General features: G+C 40.3%; 2 protein-coding genes across 2 annotated transcripts in view; one reads left to right on the forward strand and one right to left on the reverse strand.

Annotated features, from left to right (window-relative positions):
* Positions 1-14238, forward strand: part of arhgap44a (Rho GTPase activating protein 44a) — a 39264-nt gene extending 25026 nt beyond the window's left edge. Inside the window, 8 exon segments of the mRNA XM_028454675.1 lie at positions 1138-1321; positions 3580-3597; positions 3701-3889; positions 5439-5522; positions 5524-5943; positions 10185-10330; positions 10441-10842; positions 13072-14238. Of these exon segments, the coding sequence (XP_028310476.1) occupies positions 1138-1321; positions 3580-3597; positions 3701-3889; positions 5439-5522; positions 5524-5943; positions 10185-10330; positions 10441-10842; positions 13072-13226 (1598 nt within the window). The 3' untranslated portion in view covers positions 13227-14238.
* Positions 14239-19556: 5318 nt separating this feature from the next.
* LOC114468707 (RING finger protein 222) lies at positions 19557-20535 on the reverse strand. The gene has a single exon (XM_028455746.1). It carries the CDS (start codon positions 20418-20420, stop codon positions 19806-19808), a length of 615 nt encoding a protein of 204 aa, XP_028311547.1. The 5' UTR covers positions 20421-20535; the 3' UTR covers positions 19557-19805.
* Between the last annotated feature and the right edge of the window lie 950 nt (positions 20536-21485).

Consider the following 21485-nt stretch of genomic DNA (forward strand, 5'->3'; position numbering starts at 1 on the left):
GGAAACACAGACACACGGAGAAGATGACAACAACAACAACTCAGAACAGCCTCAGTGAGGAGCATCCACAAAGTCAATCCTTCCTTTTGTTCCATTCACTGTGAAAAGTATGAAACATTTTCTGACCTTATCTTTGTCTGGTAGCCCAGGTGTTTGTTTTCCATCTTTTAAAAGCTGCTGTTTGTCCTCAAAAGAAAGTTTCTCTATCGTCTCTAGCGCTGTTATCCTGCCTGTAGTGTTATCCCACCCACTAGCTAGAGAACGTATTAGCTGCTGCAGCCACACTGGATCAATTCACTAATGCACTGTGAACTTACGCATGGTTACATCCAAAGGCAGCATAGAGAGCTGCCTTTTTACATAAATGGTTTTCATCTTGGGGAACTGACTGCGCATGCGCAAACATATAAAAACACGCTATGGAAACACAGGCAGAGCAGCAATGTGCTTTTGGGAGGTGGTGTGGCCTCCTCCTGCCTTACAGTGGAGTAAGACTGTGCAGCCGTACCAGGATATAGCGCTATTTAGTCATTTGGTCTATGAAACGCACAAAATGCTGACACTTTCAAACTTAAAGCTACTGTAGGGTATTGGAAATTGAAAAATAAATAATTTATAAATTATATTATAATCAAAACAAATAATGAAAATATCAATTCACCCTTGGGTGGGCACTGCCTACTTTGCCTACACTGACTGCACATCACTGCATTTTAATGACGAAATGATATAATTTCTGCCCGATGTTAAATAAGGTAACTCCTCACACTAATCTTGTGCTATTTTGATGCGATCTGTGAAAAAGATATGTGGAAACAACATCTGCTCCCTCTCATAATGCTGCTGCCTTCAGCTTTCCTTTGAGCAAAGGATAATCAGAGGAAGAGGCTGAAGATAAGGAACAGCCCCAGTAATCACATATTGCTCAAACTCTTTATAGGAGTAGACGGCAAATCTCTTCCTGCACCTGAAACTATAGCAATTAGCTTTCAATTCCCCTATTTTTCTTTCCTCTGTTGGTAATAAGCTAACAAAATTAGGCAAAAAAGTCTATCATTTATTTCTTTAGCCAAATGTTCTGTTTTTCTGGTCGACTATCCATCCCATTTGCTAATGCATCGTCTCATTCTTCCTCAGAGATTGAGTTCAACTTAACAGGTTGCTATGGCAGCCCAATCCACACCAACCACAACTCCAACTACAGCTCCATGCCCTCACCAGACATGGAGCAGTCGGAACGCAAACAGCAGCACGACCAGAGCCGACGCCCACTCAGCGTCGCCACCGACAACATGATGTTGGAGTTTTACAAAAAAGACGGGTATGATGCAATCATCTGCTGCCCACCTCTCACTCTTCCTCCATCTCTCTCTCGCTCCACCCACGCCTCTTCCCAGGCACTGATAGTGACAAGGACACTACTCGCACATTAAATGCATCTAAACATTCTGAAATCACAGGTTTTTACTCTTCATGTTCTACAATATTGAATATGTCCTGGTAAACATTTCATCTGGCAGTAACTGGTACCCAAAAAAAACTCTGTCTGTCTTCATCACGAACTGATCGTTTTTGAATACTCAATTTGAAGCTGAATTGGCGTTAGTGGCATGTTTCTATGGCAACAGATGGAAAGCTGCTGATTTCCTCTTTTTTCTCAGGAAATCTTTCTTCCCTTACTCCTACACACAGCTCATACCTCACAGTCTGGCCAGCAGTCACCTGGCCTGAGTCATCAGCATAAAAATCATTGCCAATGCCTTCTGCAAAATCCGCCCGTTAGGCGTTGAAAAAGAGCTTCAAAATGATTTGTGTCCAATTTAAAGCGATATGCAACCCATCACATGAACGCAGTGGACAATATGATGTTATTCCTAACAAGACCAGGAACATTACACTGGACGGATTGCAACATTGCACTAATAGGGAAATGGAATGGTTAGCGCAGCATTTGATGCCAATATCAGAATCTTAGTACAGATACTCGCAGCTTAAAATGTGTAACCGATAATGGAACCGATGCCTTTTAACCTCATAAAACCAGTTGGAGTTACCTGAATGGTGCACTTCCCTGAGTAATAACCACATCACATTTTGTCAAACATGTCTACTGCCACAAGCGTGCGTTTAAACTCGCAATGCACTTACAATACCGGATAATTGGTCGATATCCGATATGTTGATATTTTGCAACTTATTCTGGCCGCTAACTAATACCGATGGCAATATTTTTTCCCACACACTTAATTGCAGAGAGTTTCTGCATGGGAATTAACAAACAGAATTATTCTGTAGACTCTTTATCATGTTTTTAATGTTTTTATACAAAAAAAAAGATACTCGCAGCCTATCTTACTTAAAACAGTAACCACCTACTTACCTGCTTAATGTTTGTATTTAAGTGGTAAAACAATTCTACCTTGATATTGTAGAGTTCCTCTCACCTTCACTGAGTTACAAGTATACTCCTGCAGTCTGCTTCCCACACATAAGACGGCGGCGCCTAGTCACGTCTCACCATGGGCGAAAAGGCGTCTAAGTATGTGATGTCTATAGGTTGATCAAGGAAGCAATGTCTGTTATTTTATTGTTTAATTATATCAGCGGAATTGCCAATATCAAATTTTAAAGCCAGTGTCGGATTATGTGCCAATAATATTGTTAGATTAAAGTAGGGCTGAACGGTTTTGGAAAATAATCTAATTGTGATTTTTTTTTCCTCAATATTGCGATTGCGATTATGGGAAATCTCGGACTGCTACGCCGAGACGACCCAGCGGCCCACGAAGCAGCGGGTTTTCCAGCCAGCACTCGCCGCCACTGGAGCAGATGGAGGCGGCGCGACAGACGGCAGAAGCGTGGCTGCCACGGAGGACTATTGGCTAGGCTAAAGGCTAAGCCGTGGAGAACCCTGCACGCCGCACACACACACACGGCTCATCTGCTCATCTGACACACTTTTCTGACTCAAAATCACAATAGCCGCTTAAATAGCCATGTGTTTTACTGTAGTGTGCAGTTTTTTGGCTGAAACCTTAAAAATGCCGGTCACGGGGCCAATAAGGATGTAGCTTGTCGGTTCAAAAACGAAAATTATATCGCGAGAATATTGCAAATGTGATTAGTCGTACTTTCTATTGCTGCTTCTGAATTCCCATATAATAGTCATTTAGTTGATTTGTCTTTGTGATTTGGGTTGAGTATCCCTTTAAATTTGTGCACTGAAGCCTCAAAGCCCCAAAAGTCCGTATAGACCGTAACAGTAAATGGCTCTTATCTATTTAGTGTAATAAGCAGCTTGGAAAGATTCATCTACTCTGTCGTTTCTGTTGTTCTCGCCTAACACTAAACAGGTTTAATTAAGAAAAACAAGCCTTTAATTGGCATTTATGAGATAAGTGCACACTACTTGCACGTTGTGACATCCTCTCACCCCCTAAACATTTGTCCCACTCCTCCCTGCCGATGTTAATCTCATCTCCCTGCCATAAACATAGTGCCTAAGTGATTTTAATAGTCCCCCCTTCATTACTTATGGCCTCATCGCCCTTTTGCCTCTCTTTTGCCCTACTAATGCAGCATTAGGAAGATACAAAGGTACTGTATCTTTCCTTTGTCCTTTCCTCACTTCTCCCTCACACTTCACACCTAACTTTAGTTTGCACAAAGTCTGACCCTAAGCATATGCTCGCACCTTCAGCATGGGCGTCCGGGTTATGGACACCTCCTGGGTGTCTCGGAAGGGTTCGTCCACGCTGACACGCAAGACTCCGTCCACACCTCCAGGCATGCAAGGACCAGGCTCTCCGGCCGACACGCTCCTCTCAGAGCAGCCTGGAGAGCTCACCATATCACCGTCCGCCACTCCTCCACTGGTCGAAAGAGTTTGGTAAGTCAGTTCTTCATCACGTGTTCCTCACGCTCTTGGTCATGGTTTCAGTCATTGCTTTCATCACCACCATCACTGACATTCCAAGCTCTGTATGATCAAATCCTTCAGCCGTGTCAACCATTGGTTTCATTGTCCTGCTGTGCATTGTACTTTTTGATGTCACATTCTGTTGTCGTTAATATTACACACTGAATTCAATTTTGAGTTACACTTGTATTCTTAAGTTTATTTAATTACCTCCCCCAATGAGACGATATTTTCACCAGTGTTTATTTATTTGTTTGTCTTTTAGCAGGATTATCTCAAAAACACTTAATTTTGACAACATTTTAACCAAACCTAACGCCTTGGAAGATTTCATTCAGTTTTGGAGGAGATCTGGATCAATATACTGATTCTGAATCAGTTTAAAAAATTTTAAAAAATCCCTATCTCTTATGATTGGCAAAATTTAATGTAATTGACAGATCTTTATGAAATTTGACTCCGCTGTGTATGTCAGGTTTGTTCCTCAATGAGCACACCAAGTTTCATCCAGGTTGAAACCAGTTTGCGCAGTTCTTTGTGGTTTTTCAGAAAAATGGGGGTACCCACACATTTGGACCTACTGTTTTGTAATAAATGGGGATGGAAATGTCCTACAAACATTTAAAGTGTGATTGATCATGGTACCATGATCAGGATCACTGATCCACATAACTGCCAATATTTGCCAAAGAGGATATTTAGCAACGATTTGGCGAAGGTTAAAGCTCTTATATAGAATTTAAACATATTTATTTATGTTTTTATTTCAATTATAATATTTTATTCCAACCTCTAAACTAAAAATTTCTATAACAGCATTCATTGTACATTCATTTTCCATTTTGCACTAAAATTAGTATCAATTTTAAATTTTTTGCCATTTTTTTTTTTTTACATATTCAACATTCACCTTGTGGTCACTCACTCTGCCTGTTTAGCACTATAAAGAAAATATTACAGCTTGTGGTTCTGGCTGGCTTTTTCTCATCTCCTGTGGCTCTTTCAGCCATTGAAAGGGTTTTGTGTCTGTTTCACACTGCCCTGGGCTGACTGCAGGATCTTTGGTGCAATAAGGATGAGGGGCAGAAACTGCTTTTACAGCTATAGCACGGTGCAGATATTCTGTCGTCAGCACAGCTTGATAGTGTGTTAGGCTGCAAACTTGCACTTTGGCTCCAGAGAAAGTTCCTCAGAGCTCCTTGCAGTGTGCAGACACAAGGTGCTCACAGAGGGAGTCCTATATGCACTCTTTTATTTTTCCTTCTTTTTTTATTTATTTGTGGCTATTTCTCTGTGCTTGTCTTGTCACTGAGCTGACTGTGTGCTAAGCTTGGTGCCCACCGCCCACCCTTACAAAGTGTTTTTCTTCTTTTCCTGTATTTTTTAGTGATGGAATAACTCACACACCAACTAACACCCTGATCATCCAGCTTATTCTATCTCGCTCCAGTGCGTGTCCCTGTTCAGTCAGTCACTAGAGCTGTTTCTTTTGTGCTGTCTATTCTCTTAATATCTACAGCTCAGACAACGTCTCGCCCAATCGGCCGGACACCTCTCATGCCCACCCACCCCCGGGGGAGGACCGCCCACCCCCCCCCTTACCGTTCCTCCTCGTGCCACGCAGCCCCCCAGCACTTCTACCCAAAACCTCCTCCTTGCGCTCGCCCTGTGGCACCAGGTCCTGAGTCCCAGCCCCCCTGCTCACCCCCTCTCCGCTGGTCTGGCTTCACTCCTCCCACCCTGCCCCCTTCCTCCTCCTCCTCTTCCTCCTCCTCTCTTGACATCAATTCAAACCCCAAACCCAACTGTCTTCCCTTCCCCAAGCACAGCCCGCCTGGTGACATGTTGCATGCCCCCCTATCAGATGTTAACGCTTCGCCGCTCTACATCAAAACCCCCTTGGTACTAACCCGCCATGACCATAACTTTGGCAACCCCCCTAGCCTCCATTCGTCTGCGCCCCCACCCCCACCGTGGGCTGCCTGTCCTTGTGCCCGAGAGAGAGGAACCCCCAGGCTGACTAGGTAACTACATCACACCTGTAGCCTCCACGGATGGTTCAGAGAGTGGCAGCTGTGTCTCTCTGCTAGCTCGTTGGCTCATTTCTAATCTTTGCTGTTTGTTGTTTGTCTCCCTCCTCTCAAATTGCTCACATCAGATTCTGTCACATTCAGAGTGTCTGGGAGTGCCTGTAATGGAGGTTGCTTAGCAACAAAAGGTGTCACTGGCTTACATAGAGATGGGTTTGATACTGGTACGATGTTGGATGGTTGATGTTATACAGAATCAAGATTTTCTCGAAGATGTTTCACCTTAAATCTGTAAGGCTTCTTCAGCTCTGAACTGAATATACTGTACATACCCTGGCTGACTTATGTCCTTTACCAAATACACAATGATGACATGACTTTCAAAGTCTTTTCACCTCCATAAATACATAAAATTTCTTGTTTTGGGGCAGTTTTTTGACATTCTAAGCTGGTGTAATACATAATAGCTTCCCACAACCTAGGCATTTTCCAGCTCGACCTAAAGTGCTCAGTTTGTATTGACTGGCAGTTCATTAACGCCTAAATGTTTGGTGTCACTGTGATACATGACGATGGTGTGAATCATTACAGAGAGTTTTTGTCATTGTCAGAGCAAACCTGACTCATGATGCGCCGTCTTCATTACGTAATGTGTAATTTGTTTCAGATGGTTTATTATTTAAAGACAAGACAATCAAATAGGTTTGAGGAAGGTTTTGCATATTAAAAAGCATTGATATTGTTTCATTTTAACATCTTTATTAATTCTATTAATCACATCAGTCAAATTCGGGGAAGGTAAACTAAACTATTGTTGTTTTAAAACTATAATATAATGTAAGTTAATGCCCATTACCCAAAAATGTGCATCACTACATCAGGGTGTATATTCATATATTTAGAAAAATAAATAATGAAAAAGCAGTTGGTATCATACCAATAAAAACTGTTCTGCATTTTAATCTAGGTTAATTTTGTTAACTAATATTTCTATTTCAAAAGGTTCTATGCCTATGTGTTTTTTTACCCTGACGGAAACTAGACTAACAATAAAGGCAGGATGTCAAAAGGTATAATGAGTATATATAAATCTAGACATGAATAGTCAGATTGAGTAACAAAATTAAAAATTAAAACACAACCCAAATGAAACTAAAGGGAGAGATAAAGAAGACACATTAGTTTCTTTTTTAAATGTGACAGCATTTTGAATCTTTATATAATTTACATAATGCTTGAAATTCTCCTTCCATCTCCAACTTTATCGCAGACTTTAGAGATGATTTATAATCTTTAACTTTAATTACACATCTCTTATATGTGAACGTTTTTGACAGATGCAACGTTATAGATGCAATATTTAACAGCTTCTGACAGTTTTAAAGACAAGCCCAAATATTTAGATGCCAGCACGCAGTGTTTCCCCATAAAACCCATCTATTTGTGTTTTTTTTATATCATCATTGAAGTGTTGCATTAAAGTTAAATCAAATTAAAGTATCAAACAGCAACAAGCTTCTGATTGCCTGGCTCATATGCATGTGAGGAAAAGCGATTTAAATGTGCATTCTTGTGCTTTCATGAGATAACCAAAAAACTAAAAACCATCTTTTTTTAATCAAGATGATAAAGAATAGCATAAGTATAATGTTCTATCATTTGTGTGCATGTAAGACTATTGCTGTACTCGTCTTCAACACTTTTTACAGTAAAAAACTGAAAATGTTTTAACCTTAGAGAATTTTTTGGAGAAACATATTTATTTTCCTTGTTTACTGGTACCTAATTGTTGAAGGGTATTGCGTTAACGTCCATGATGGTGCCAAAAGACTGCTGGCTTCTTCTAGGTGATGGTGATGATGGTAATAATTGGGGAAAGATTACTGTCAAATGATTTGTGCATGAACACCCAAACATTCGCAAAATCAGGGATGTCATGATCCACACACATTATTTCAATGTGTTTTATAAAAGATATAGAAGTTATAAAATGTTTTGAAAGTAAATCAACTGTCACAATTAAAGTGCATGTACTGTATAGTATTAAAACCATGCCAAACACACAAACACAAAAAATGTTATACACAATCATTAATTCACAAACAAATTCATTGTGGTTTGCAAAAACTACATCTCACTCAGTAATATGAGTGAGATGTCTCACTATGGGATACACGCCCCTGCGTCATCCCTCAGAAGTCCAATCTCTATACGCCAATCCTGATTGGCTGGTGAAACGTATCCATCCACCACAGGTAGTCCCACCTACTATAAGTAGCATCATTCAAAATAAGCACCTCTTCTCACTTCCCAGCAAGAAGGGTTGTCTGGTGGGCCAAGCCCATAGGGCCAGGTGCTTCAGGTGTGGGTGGAAGACCGTCCCCTCCCCCATGACAGCAGGGCCCTGCACAATGGGAGTTGCCAGGGGCAAGCGCACAGCAGCCGATATATCTCTGCCAGCCAGTGCATCGCTTGCCAAAGCGGAGCCACCAGGATCAAGTTGGGGCCGTGCTTCCGCACCCTGGAGAGGAGGGGGGCCACAGGTCGAGGTCAAGCTGGGAGCCCAAGCTGGAACCAGGCCTCACCGTGGCCTCCACGAAGATCCCCATTTCCTTTTCCGTTGCGGTGGAGGTGCCGTGCGGAGGGAGGTAGGAATCCTGCTCAGACAGACTAGTTTGGCGTGCTAGCCGTCTGCGGAGGCTCTTCACTGTGAACACAGCACAGTGATAGCAAGAACCGGTGGCGTCAAGGGCCTGCCAGGAATTTCCAGCCTGAGTAGACCTGGTGTGTGTCCCTGCTTGAAATCTTGAATATGCTAACAGGAGAAACGGCACTTGGTGACCTTGGTGGGGCGGTAAGGGCAGTGTTGTAAACCGAGCCATCAACTGGCTGGATAGCCGTGGTGGACGTCAAGTGCAATGTTGGACCGAGCCATTAACAGGTGTGTTAGCGGTCGGTGCTCGATGGCCGTGGTGAGGCATCTAATGCAGTGCTGAACCAAGCATGGAGGGCAAGGAAGCGCTGGTCGACCAGGTGTGGGCGAGAGCATCCAGCAGCAGCGTCCGTCGACGGAATCCAAAAAAGGGTCAGTTTGTGGACAGTTAGGCAGCTAGAAGAAGGGAGATATCTCCGTGTGAGAAGAGGTGTTTGAATGGCGTAATATCCTCCTCCCACGCTAATTATAGTAGGTGGGACTACCAGCGGCGAATGGATTTGTTTCACCAGCCAATCAGGATTGGCGTAATGAGATTGGGCTTTTGAGGGATGATGCAGGGGCGTGTATCCCATAGTGAGACATCAAAACGAGTATTATGAAAGAAAACTAAAGCATTTTATTTTTTGCAAATAATAAACCTATCAAACAAATACAGCATGTTTTACACATACAGACAAACATGCCTTCAATTACAAATACAGTATGTACTGTATATTCTTTATGTACAAGCTAAAATATTTAAAGTACAAAACAGGGCATTTATTAGAAAGTTTACTGGCATTTGTGTGTGAATCTGCGGGGCTGAAAATTACTGCCAAAAGTAATGTGACAGTTTTTAAGTACTAAAAAATCCTAATTCTCTACTAAAAAATAGTTAGTACCAAAATGTGACAGTTTTCTTTTTTGTAATTACTGTAGCTGTCTCGTGGCTTTTGGCAGTAGTTTTCAGCCCTGCAGATTTAGACACAAGTGCCAGTAAACCTTCTAATAAATGTTCTGTTTTTTACCTAAAGGACTTTTTTTTGTAATTTAAAACATTTTGTGTGCATGTGTAACATGTATTTCTTTGATAGGTATGTTTCTTATTTGCGAGACATAATGCATTTGTTTGTCAATTTATTTATTTTTTGCAAACCACATTAGTTTTGTGAATCGTGAGTTTCAGTAAAACATGTTTTATGTGTTTGTGAGGTTTTGGCATGATTTTAACTCCATGTGCATGCACAGCATTTGCATTACAGATCTTTTCTCAACTCATGACCCTGTGACATAGTTTTGATCTTTTCCGATTTGTGTCCATAAGAAATTCACAAACACAACTATGATTTGCTAGTGTAAATTCGCTAAAATTGTACAATTTATTTTATTTGTGCACAGATTGTAATCTTTTGACAGTAACCTTACAATATCATTATTTATTGGTCATTGACTTTATTGTCTCTGAGATGATGCTCTCTCTCCTCACAGCCATTCTGTGTGTTCTTCCACTCAAACACTAACATCTGCTTCCTCTTTTCAGCTCACTGAAGAGTAAAGAGCTTTCCCCTGTAATTGGACACAAAGCCATCCAGGTGGCAGGCCCGACCGTGCCCCCCAGCTGCAGCCCTCAGAGCAGCAGCCAGTCTCCCCACTCCACAGAGCACAGTCCACATACCCTGCGCAAAGGTCAATTCCTGCCACAGTTTGAACTCATTTGCTTTGCAGGTGAAACTAGTGATGCATTTGTTTCATGTGTTTTGTAATTTAACACGCACACATATTTTTTGTGCTCCTAGGGTCTAAAAAGTTGGCCCCAGTGCCTCCCAAAGTACCATATGCTCAATCTGCTGGAATGTCTGACCAGTCCACAGGCCAGCCGTCACCCGTCAGTCTTTCCCCCACACCTCCCAGTACCCCTTCTCCTTATGGATTGGCCTGTCCTCCAGGACAGTTACCCCCATCATCCCCCGGGCAGACACCTGTGGGAGCACAACACTCCTTGTCATCACCCCCATCCCTAACTGGAACACTCACCAAGTCCAGACCAGCTCCTAAGCCTCGGCAGAGACCCAGTCTGCCTCCTCCTCAGCCCCCCACAGTGCCCCCGGGGCTCAGTGGGTCTGCCATGGCTGGTATTCCACAGCCTCTGGAGCCAGGCCTCCTGGATGGACTGTCTCCTGGGGAAAGCATGTCTACAGGTAAACATCAGTCAATACCATCAACATCCCCATCACCACCACAGACGGGGCTACCGAGGCCCTCTCTCAGACTGGCTGTGGCTCTGTCCAATGGGGACGGAGGACGAGTGTAGGACTCTTTAGGACATAAAAACAGTGGTCCCTCACATATGAATTAATAAAAGTTGCCTTTTAGACACAGATGCCTGAGAATGATACGTTGTTCAACCAAATCCCTTTGTGCTAATTAAATGACCAATGTATTCATTGCTTGTGTTATGTGATGATGTTTCCAGGTAATGTGGAAACATCAGAAAACATAGCCCGTCCTGCTTGTATTGAAGTTGCCATTAGATTCATCATGTGCTCTCTGTTTATCTATGTTGCTCAGACCCCCACTTGGCAGAGGTAGGTCAGAGGGTTACACAGACCACACCAGTCTCAACCTAGCCAGACATACCCAGCTATTCTACCCATAGTGTGATGTTCTGATGATAAGGTGTTCTGTTAATATATACCACTCATTCTGTCACTTTGTTATATTTATCATTTATCGTTCTCTTGTTCCTCCTGCTACTATTGTGTACTTTGCAGCTGTGTGAGGCCAGGGATTCAGTGTGGGCTAAATGTGAGGGGGACTTTTAGGGTAAGCCAGACCGCCCCCCCTCCCCCTCCCCGCCCCATGCACTCCATCTCACTGCCTGGCCTCGTACTGTGGATGCCTCTGGGGTCTCCTGCAGCCTGATTCACACATTCCTCCCTGCAGCTCTAATTAGGACCCTCTTCTTCCTATTGGTTCTTTGCATTATTGTGTCACAACTGTTGTGTAAGTCAAACAATAATGCACGGCTTAAGGACTTACCAGAGTGCACCACAGTGCGCTCTCATTGCAGACGCCATCGCTTAATAAGGTTCATCCCCAAAGCCCCCTACTGGCAGACATTAGTTATAGCGGGGGCTGCAGGTAACCCCTCCCTCTTTCTTTGGCGGGTTCATTGCTTTTTTTAACCTCTGCTTCCTCTTACTACGCAGTCACACCCCGGCTGTGTTCGAAATTGCATACTAACATAGTACTCATACTAAGTCTGAAGTAAAGTCAGTATGTAGTGCGTTCACATTAGATAGTAAGGGAAGATTGAGTATGCGAGAAATACCCGAATGTACACTATATAGGGACAGTTTTTAAGTATTCACGGTGAGCACACTAGTTATACTTAACTGCCCCATGATGCATTGTGAATGGAACATAAAATAATCCTGGGACCAGCTTCAAGCAAAAAGTCACACATCCCCTTTTCAAAATAAAAGCATATCTTCCTGTCTTTTATTAGTTTTTAACGCTTTTGTAAACGGGGCTCTTGTTTTGAAGCTAACCGGAAGTTTTGCAAGTTTTATGGATCATATGACCAGATGTTGATTTTCTACTTGTTCACTTTCTTGCTTGGCGAATCAATGGAGATATTTAGCCTCAGTGTGCTTCAAGTTTTTGTCGTTGTAGGTTTGAAATGCCTCTAGGTAAACTTGGAAGTATGCTTCACTGGGAACGGCAGTAATCCTATTCCTCCTAACCACACTTAATAGTATATAGTAGACAGTACATAATTCATGAGTTTGTAGTGCATAGTATGGAGTATGCCATTTCGAACACAGCCCCCATCTCATTCCTACACAGGTGTAGTAATCAGTCTCTGCTGCATCCTCTATCTACGCAGCATCTTGAAGACATACTTCAGCAAAAACTAGATCCCCTTCCACATGAGATTTCATTGAAGACCACTTGGTGTTTTTGGTGCCATTTCTTCCACAGAGATCCAATCACATCCTGTTGCCTCTGTGTTGGTTTTCCTGGCCAGTGTTGTAAACATGTAACGTGTCATTGTGCAGTCCCGTTGGTATTGAATTTTATCAGACTAAAACATCCTTGTTGTTTAAAAAAAAAACACAAAGGCAGTGACACACAACACAAGTCATAACTTTTTTTTGTTGGTGTGACTAGCAACACGCTGAAAACATCCCTGTGTAGAATGTGAAGCACATGTGATGTAGTGACTGCTTCAGACAGAGCAAACCACACGTGATATGCCGCCTACCACAAGTTTACACTCAAACGATTAATATTATTTCTGCTCTTTTCCATTCTTACACCTCATCATCATCATATGCCCTTTTCTCCTCCTCCTGTCAACCATCGTGGCTGTTTCCTACACTTTGACTTATCATACTCACCTTCCCCACCATGCTCATAATTAGATATCTTCAATTATGAAATCCCCTCCATCAATGTCAATCTGGACAGCCTCATCGATGAGTTCAGCGGTGCCCCCTGCAGGAGGTCCCTGGCAGTGATGGACTCTCCAGAGGGTGATGCTTTTCCTGAGGAGGAGCCCCAGAGCACCACCCTATGACCCCGAGGCATCATTTACCAGCACCCATACTCTAAAAACTATGGCCACCCAGGCCTGGTGAAAACACACCAACAGGCCTCACCAATTCCCACCTGATATCTGAAGAAAAACCCATCTCTCACAACTGCTCGCTAAAAGGATCATGTGACTATAAACACAGATTTGAAACACCGAAATGCCATAAGGGAGGAACAGTTGCCTTTAGAAGAAAAGACTGGATTATAGATTAGAGTATCATCAAAGAATTTGCTGGCTTTGCTTTGTACACCTTTGTTATTTGCTGCAGTGGTTTGTGGATATGTTTGTATTTTAATTTTATTTTTTGCCTTATTAGAACATGCAATCAAATTGCAATACAATATTCAAAATGTACACATTTTTGGGAACTGAAAAGCAGAGTTTGACGTGGTCATGGTAGGAATCCCATTCTCAGGGTGACCCAGAGACAGAGTCAGGGTGCAGTTCAGCAACAGATAGAGCCCGGATCCAACGCAGTTCTGTTGTTAGTGACCCTCACACGTCACCATATTTTATCACATCTTATTACTACTGTAGGTCTTACATTTAGTTTAGTGAGCTCACGTTACCTCACTACAAACCAGCACAGTATAAGAAGAATGTTAATGTAATACAAGTTTTTATACTTGCATCTGTTATTCAACTCAAAGGAAAGCACCAATATGTGTCTGCATGACAAGCCAGTATGATCGAACTGCTTCGGTTATAGGACCTTAGTACGGCAGTGCTTTATTTAGTGTGAGTGTTCTGTTGTTTTTTTCACCCTGAAAGTTTGGGATCTAAAGCCTCCCCTGTGCTGTTACTCTTGGATGTGGATGGATGACAACACTGCCTTTAGGTTCATGTGATTCTTTCTCCTAACTTTGTTTCAAGTGCTTCAGGTTTCAGTGACCTTTGACTCCAGATGTAAATATTTACATTGTACAGAAATTGTTGTATATAACACCAAGAGAAGTATATGTAAAATGCATATGTTGAATACATGAAGGTAATTATATATATATATATATATATATATATATATAAATATATATATATATAAATATATATATATATATATATATATATATATGTGCTGATATTTATGGTGTAGAAAGTGTAATGATTAAAGATTCAGTGTTATTTTTCTTCCTGCACACAATGAACAGGTTTACTGTGGATTCATGCGTTCTCACTTTAACACCAGGTTATGACGATGCTGCAGAAAAGTGACAATTTTGTTTAAAAAGAAATGAGGTGCCATCTTATTTTGCTTTAAATGCTTGAGCTTGAGTGACTGTGTTGTAATTCCTTAAAAAATAATTATTTTTTAAAGATAATCGGAACCACCTGGCAGTTACTTCTTGATTATGGGTGCAACTTCCTGTAAACCAGTGGTTCCCAAACTGGGGGGCGGGGCGAGAACGGCCTTCTTGAACATTGACAAAAATATAAAAAATAATTATTTGCACTAAAAGATCTTTATTATTACTGTTTTAGTATGCGATTGCACAGTTTATGTTATTTGTATGCGTTTTGAAGAATAGTCAGCATTTTTACCTCTTTCAACAAAGGTTTATTTATTTACTTGTTTTGTTAATTTTTTTGTTGCAAATTTTAAAGGAAGGTGCAAGAGAAAAAGTTTGAGAACCACTGAAGTACACAGGCTAATGTATAACATATAATGCAAGTAATGTATTGGCTTTGTTGGGTTGAACAAACAGAGAAGTCTATCACCATGCACACTACAGTGTCATGTACTGTATATACTAAAAATTTCTGCTTTTGCCGTTACATTATTCAAGCAATGTAAAATAGCTTAGCTTTATTTTTCAAAGAGACAAGAAGAATTACTATGAATTTCATTCTTAACTAGCCACTTGCTATCTGCTTCTTCAATCACACAGGTTATTGCTTCCATAAACATGTCTACAGTAGCGTCCCCAGGAATAATGTGAATAGTGTAGCTCGTGGCACCAAATGGATAAAAAGGAAACTTTGGGAAACATCTAAATTTACTTGTGACAATAAATTAAATAATTTGAATATCATCATGTTACTTCTTTTATTTATAAATATTATGTCTGGGATATATTTAAAGTGCAATTATGTTGTTATTTGAAAACCAATAAGTTATTTGCACCTTTAGTCTATTTAATATCTGAGTTGAAACTAATAAGACAAATTCCTAATCAGTCTTTTTTCACAGGTGATCACCTGTTGTCTGCCTCTGTGTGTTCTCAATAGACTTTGTTGCTGAAGACTTTGGTGATGTTGGTTATTTAGTTGTACTAGTTGTATGACAACAGTAGTTCAAGTGTTCTCAAACTCTGGTGTCATTTTGAGACTATGGTTGTGATTGATGTATGCTGGAGGATTTCTTCTTCTCTGGACTCTTACGGATAAGCAGGCGGGGTTATCTCGGAATGTGACTGACCTCATTTCCAAAAGGAAAATTGTGTTTCATCACATTCAACAGGGCAAGTGTGAGTGAGTGAGTGAGTATGAGTGAGAGTTAACCAGGTCCTGACTTACTTTTGTGCCACATAAGCCCAACTGATAGCACGTATTATTTGGTGGACATTCATTTTTTGGTGCAAATATGCTGCTAACATAGAGAGATCTGCACCATTCCTTAAATAGTCATAATTGCATCACATGTTTAATTTCAGTCATTCAAAAAATAAAAATAAAAAATCTGCTGTATATCACATGGAGCAAATTTATCCACTTGAGTCCAACTTATTTTTCCAAACTCACCTCATCGCGCAGAACATTAACCCAAGGGAAAGGGAATTTGTTTACATTGTCTGTGGACAGGTTTAATTGGTCAAAAAAAAAAAAAATGTACAAGAATAAGAGCAATGCATGCGCTTGGATAGTGTTTTGATATTCCATGTTTTGTGTCAATCACTGTTTTTGGGATGGTAAGAAGGGCAGTGAGTGTATACAATGAATGGATGGATTCTACAGAATGTGGATCACATTTGAGGATCCTCTGTGGCTTTTTGAGCAATATGGTGCAGGAGTGAAGGTTTGTGGACATACTGCCTTCGGCTTTCACTTGTGGACAAACAAAAGCTGACTTGTGGAGCCCACCATGATGACCCCCATACCCACCCTTTCCTCCTCTGCTTATAGCATATCAAGTGGAACACAGTGTGTACTGTGAAGCCTATCTGCAATCCTAATCAGAATGTCAGAAACAAATACAAATATATATATTAAACTCTACATTTTTAATACGATTGGTTCTCGGTGTGGGTTTTTGTTTTGCTTTGTTGGTTATTATTACACTCATTTATTTTCAGAATCAGAATTCCTTTATTAATCCCAGGGGGAGATTGCTTTTGTTACAGCCATAAAAAAAAAAAAAAATCACAAATAAAAGAATAAAATGTTTAACAAAGACGAAATAAAGATTAAACGTTAAATAAGTGTATAATTAAAAGTAAAAGACAGTTAAAAATAAGGATCAGATACACACACATTACAGTAGTAAAAAATAAAGTAAGATAGATAATAATATTAATAATACAATATATAAATATGATACAGATATTTACAAAAATAATACAAATATACAAATATGATTTTGTTACCAAAGGAGGAATAATAAGAAATTGCTACTTAGAAACATACGTGTTTCAGCGTTTCTATCAAAGGGTCACCACAGCATCACCATATTTTACATCAACCCCAATTTTAATTTCCTTTTTCACTACATTTAGAAACTGTCTCTGTGATTTTCCTTATTCTTCTTGTCTGGAAGCTCCTCATGCAGTGTCCTTTGAAGCTCTGTACATGTCCATATCTTCTTGATCTGCCATTATCTCCTCACTTTTCCACCTTAACTGATCCTCCAATGTCTTTGCTTTTTATTTTGTCCATTTTGGTTAAAAGATAAAGCCTTTAGCATCTATTTTGTCTCGTTCGCTCGTTCCTTACCATCTTATTGAATTGACCTTTCAGTTCAATGGGTGACATCTTTCTAAGTTAGAAGGCAATGACAGCAAAAGGCAGAGTTAATGAGTATTGGAAGTTCTAACACTCATCAACCTTGCTTTTTGCTGTCATTTCACCCTGTCTGCAGGCGATACTTCATCTTTTTTGTTCACTTTTCACTCCTCCTACTAGGGAAATATAGACTAGGGAGCAAAGTTTAAATGACCATCATGACAGAAGTTACTTTTACTGATAAACAATTTTTGCTAAAGTAACGTAATACTGCATTTGGGCACATTGGATTTCACATCTATTGTATACACATGAATGCTCATATTGGAGATTACCTAAAAAAAACACTGACAATTATTGGGTTTTTTTGTATATTTTTTTAAAGAATAAAACATTACCTAATCTTATGTTTGATGCATTTGATTTCTTACATTTATTCTAAGTTGCTGTTTTTTAAGCCTCCTGTATACAGCGTTGGGCAGCAAGTGATTAAAAACAGCTGAAAAGACAGGAAATAAAACTAATTACAATGCACCAGAAATGTATGTTAAAAAAAATATTAAATTGCTTGAAAAGGACAAGACAGCTGTGCTTCCTAAAATGATTTCTTACCATTTTTGTGTGTGTTCATCAGACTATAGCAGTGGTTCCCAAACTTTTTTGGATTGTGACCCCATTTTTGTATCACATATTTGTGGCAACCCCCAAAGAATCTTTTCTAGAATTCATTTTTGATCATGTTTTGTTATAAAATATAACAGATAATATATATATATATATATAAATTACTTTCATCTATTCAACATATGCATTTTACATATACTTCCCTTGGTGTTATATACAACAATTTATGTACAATGTAAACAAATACAGAGTAGCCAAGATTTGTGTACAAAGTAACAAGATGTGCCAGCTCAAATATTTTAATACTGTTTTTTTTTTTCTTCTATTTGATCTAGATTTATTTTTGAGAAAGTGAAAGTACTGAATAATAATAATTAAAACAATTTAAAAATATATTTAATCACATTAAACACATCCCAGACGACCCCATTTAAATTTCATATATATTGCCTTTTAAAGATGTCACAGTGGACTTTATTACACAAACTGATAAATGAAGACCCTACTTAGCATATGAGGAAGTCTTGTCAGGTGAGCAGCCTGTTGGACAGGCTCAGCAGGATGACTGAGGGATTGCCAAAAAAAAGGAAACTACGAGTATACGGTTATTGATGGGTCATGGTGCTGTTCTTTATGTTCATGAGTTACTGCGTAAGCACCATTGACACCACACGTCACACATATAGGTGTGTTAAAACTATTGTGTCATTTTTGCAGAAGCATCGGCAGGTAGTTTCATGTTTCCCCAAATGAACGATGGGTTTTTCTAACTTTTTGAAACTGCATTCTGAAAGTTATGTTGGTGTGGGATCATTAGGCCAACTCAGTGTTTTCTCTTTCCAAAGCATACATCTGTCATTGTTGCAGTTTTTACACGTGTCTCTTTTTAGAAAAGGTTACTACTCCCAACGCCACAATATTGTCACGTTGCATTACATGTGTACAAGGTGACATTCCTCAAGAAGTGAGAGAAGAGGAGTGTCCGAGCAAAGAGTTTTACTGTCATACAATGTCTCGTTCCACCACGTTCATTATATATTGGGTTTTGTTTTTGACAAAAAATCAAGAGACTGTTTAAAGTGGCAACAAGTACGAATACTTTACCCTCAACACATGAACGTCCAGAGTTTTAAACCAATGTTAGCAGGCGGTTCACAGACAGGAATGTGGTAAAAACAAAGGGCTTTACTTTTAAAGCATGTCTGTTGCTTGGTGATGCATAACAATCACACAGGTATGCAGTGCACGTAAACTCCCTCAATCTATACCAGTGGTTGTCAAAAAAGGTTTTACCCCAAGTACCCCTTTTCTCTTATATCTGAATCCAAGTACCCCCTTTATCTGACGACAACGGTCTGCTTAGAAAACGATTTAAAAACAACTATACAGCACAATGATGGAATGAACGAGTGATTTTAAAGAATCTCATTTTGTAAATAAGTGGAAAAAAACAGTATTTAATGCAGTGGTTCCCAACTTTTTTTGGATTGTGACCCTATTTTGATATGAAGAATGTCTGGTGACCCCCAAGACATTTTGTTTTTCTCCTAGAATTAGTTTTTGATCATGTTTGAGCTACAATTACAATTTCACAAAGTGAAAGTATAGAAATACAGTTGTTTAAGACTGTGTTGTTCAAAAATATATTTAACTTTTTCTGAAATTTCAGGTGACCCCACATGGGGTCCAGAGCCCAAGGTTGAAAAACACTGATTTAGTGGCTCATGAATACATTTATTTCGAAAGTTTTTATCATTTCCGGTAATCTCACGCCTGGGGTGAGACCAAGACTGACGCTTCATTTGTTAATTTCCCACTCTCTTTCTCCCCTGTAGTGCCATGGCGTACCCCTCGGGGTACACGTACCCCCATTTGGAAAAAGCCTGATCCATACAACCACAGAATAGCCCATATAATAAAATCCAAAACAAAACAAAAACAGATATCAGACAGTGGAAAATCAAAGTTCACATATCCGTGGTTATTTGAGGCTTAAAGTGTCTACGCCAGCAGAATCCAGGGTAAGGTCACAGCTATAAGTGCGATGACAGTGAACAGTGAAAGCAGCACCAGTAAACACTGGGCTGTGGTGCAGATCCTGCGTCGTCTGCGCTGAGGGTGAACCACTGTCATCACCAGACTGAACGAATCCCCCTCAGCCATCGGTCTCCCCTCCGAGCTTATGATGAACACTTGCTGTTCGTTGTGATCGGGGCTGATTAACCTCTGTGGCCGGACGCGCTTGGAGATGCTCCAGCAGCAGGAGGAGGAGGAGGAGGAGGAGGACGGGACCCGGGCCGGGCCGCTCCGTGCGTCCTGCACCCGTCGGTGCGTCACGGGCACCTCCAGAATCTGCCTCTGTTCCACATCTGTGTCCCCTGTCAGCGGCACCAGGGACTCCTTGTATCTTCTGATGAACGTCAGATGTCTGCAGATCGGACAGACCAGGGTGTCTTTAATGTTGCCATCGCTGTTAACGCTCACCAGGGTTTTAACCAAGCAGTCGTGGCAGAATCCGTGTCCGCAGCTCAAAGTTCGCTCCGTGCCACAAAAGCTCTCGTAGCAGACAGGACACTCCTCTGCGTCCTGTGCACTGTCCTCCTCATTCACGTCCATGTATTTGGAGAAGTTTCAGCAAAATGTTTCAAAAACAAGCTCCACGAACGGACTTGTTGTGCAAGTCTCTGACTGTGGCTGAGTGACTGACAGCTGTGGGTGGAGGACTGGGTGAGGCTGGTTAAACTGGGTCTGCAACCACATGGATCTCTCTCTCTCTCTCTCTCTCTCTCCATGTGTTATTCTTTAATCTACACTCGCACTGATTTTTACTTATTTAGTGACAACAACAGGTTAGTATGAAAACTATGAAAGCCCATTCTTGCCAGTAAAAAATAAAAATACTAACCAGGAAAATCTAAATATTTAAAAAAACAATCTAAGATTATTATCAATGTTTAACCTTTCCTGTTTATTTATTTATTTACTTACTTACAACAACAAAAAAATGGAGTCTATAGTAAGAGAGAAAGAACCCAGCAAGATCAACATGAACAACAATATTGACGTGGTAATCAAACTGAGAGCCGAGGAACCTCCGGGGGTCCTTGAGTCGTAGCTTGGAGGTCGTGAATTCTAGTTGTATTTATTCATTATTACTTTTTGAACAAAACTGTTCGTCAAGTTGCATCAATACAAAATACTACACATGGTGACCAATGCAACAAACAATTGTTCAATATACAGGATATGACGCACAGCTGTATCACTGTGAAGTGCCATTTGTTCATTGGTAAGTAATACATTAAACACATTTTATGTTATATACAATTAGGACTCTGTAAGTTCATTTCTACTACAAAGATCTTAAATATTTAAGTGTAAACGTTCAAATAATAGATCATTCCTGTGGCATTTTGGGCTACAAATGGTCTACCTATATTGTATTGGTTCGGCATATTAAATAAATTAATGAATAAATAAAGCTACGATTTGCCATGAGTAAACAACACAGCTATGACGCAATCAGATGTATTCATTTGTTTGTTTATTTATTTATTCATCAGTCAATATGAACAAGTTTATTATTTTTAATTTACGTTTTACCTGCTCACTGCACTGCGTTGTCTACTATTCACACTATTGTGGGATCTTTTTCATTTTTGTCACTTACTGGTGGCACTT

Source organism: Gouania willdenowi, chromosome 8, assembly GCF_900634775.1.
Source record: "Gouania willdenowi chromosome 8, fGouWil2.1, whole genome shotgun sequence".
Lineage (NCBI taxonomy): Eukaryota > Metazoa > Chordata > Actinopteri > Blenniiformes > Gobiesocidae > Gouania > Gouania willdenowi.

Coding starts and splice junctions, on each gene's coding strand:
- LOC114468707 (XM_028455746.1), bottom strand. CDS start 20,420: ATGGACGTGAATGAGGAGGACAGTGCACAGGACGCAGAGGAGTGTCCT.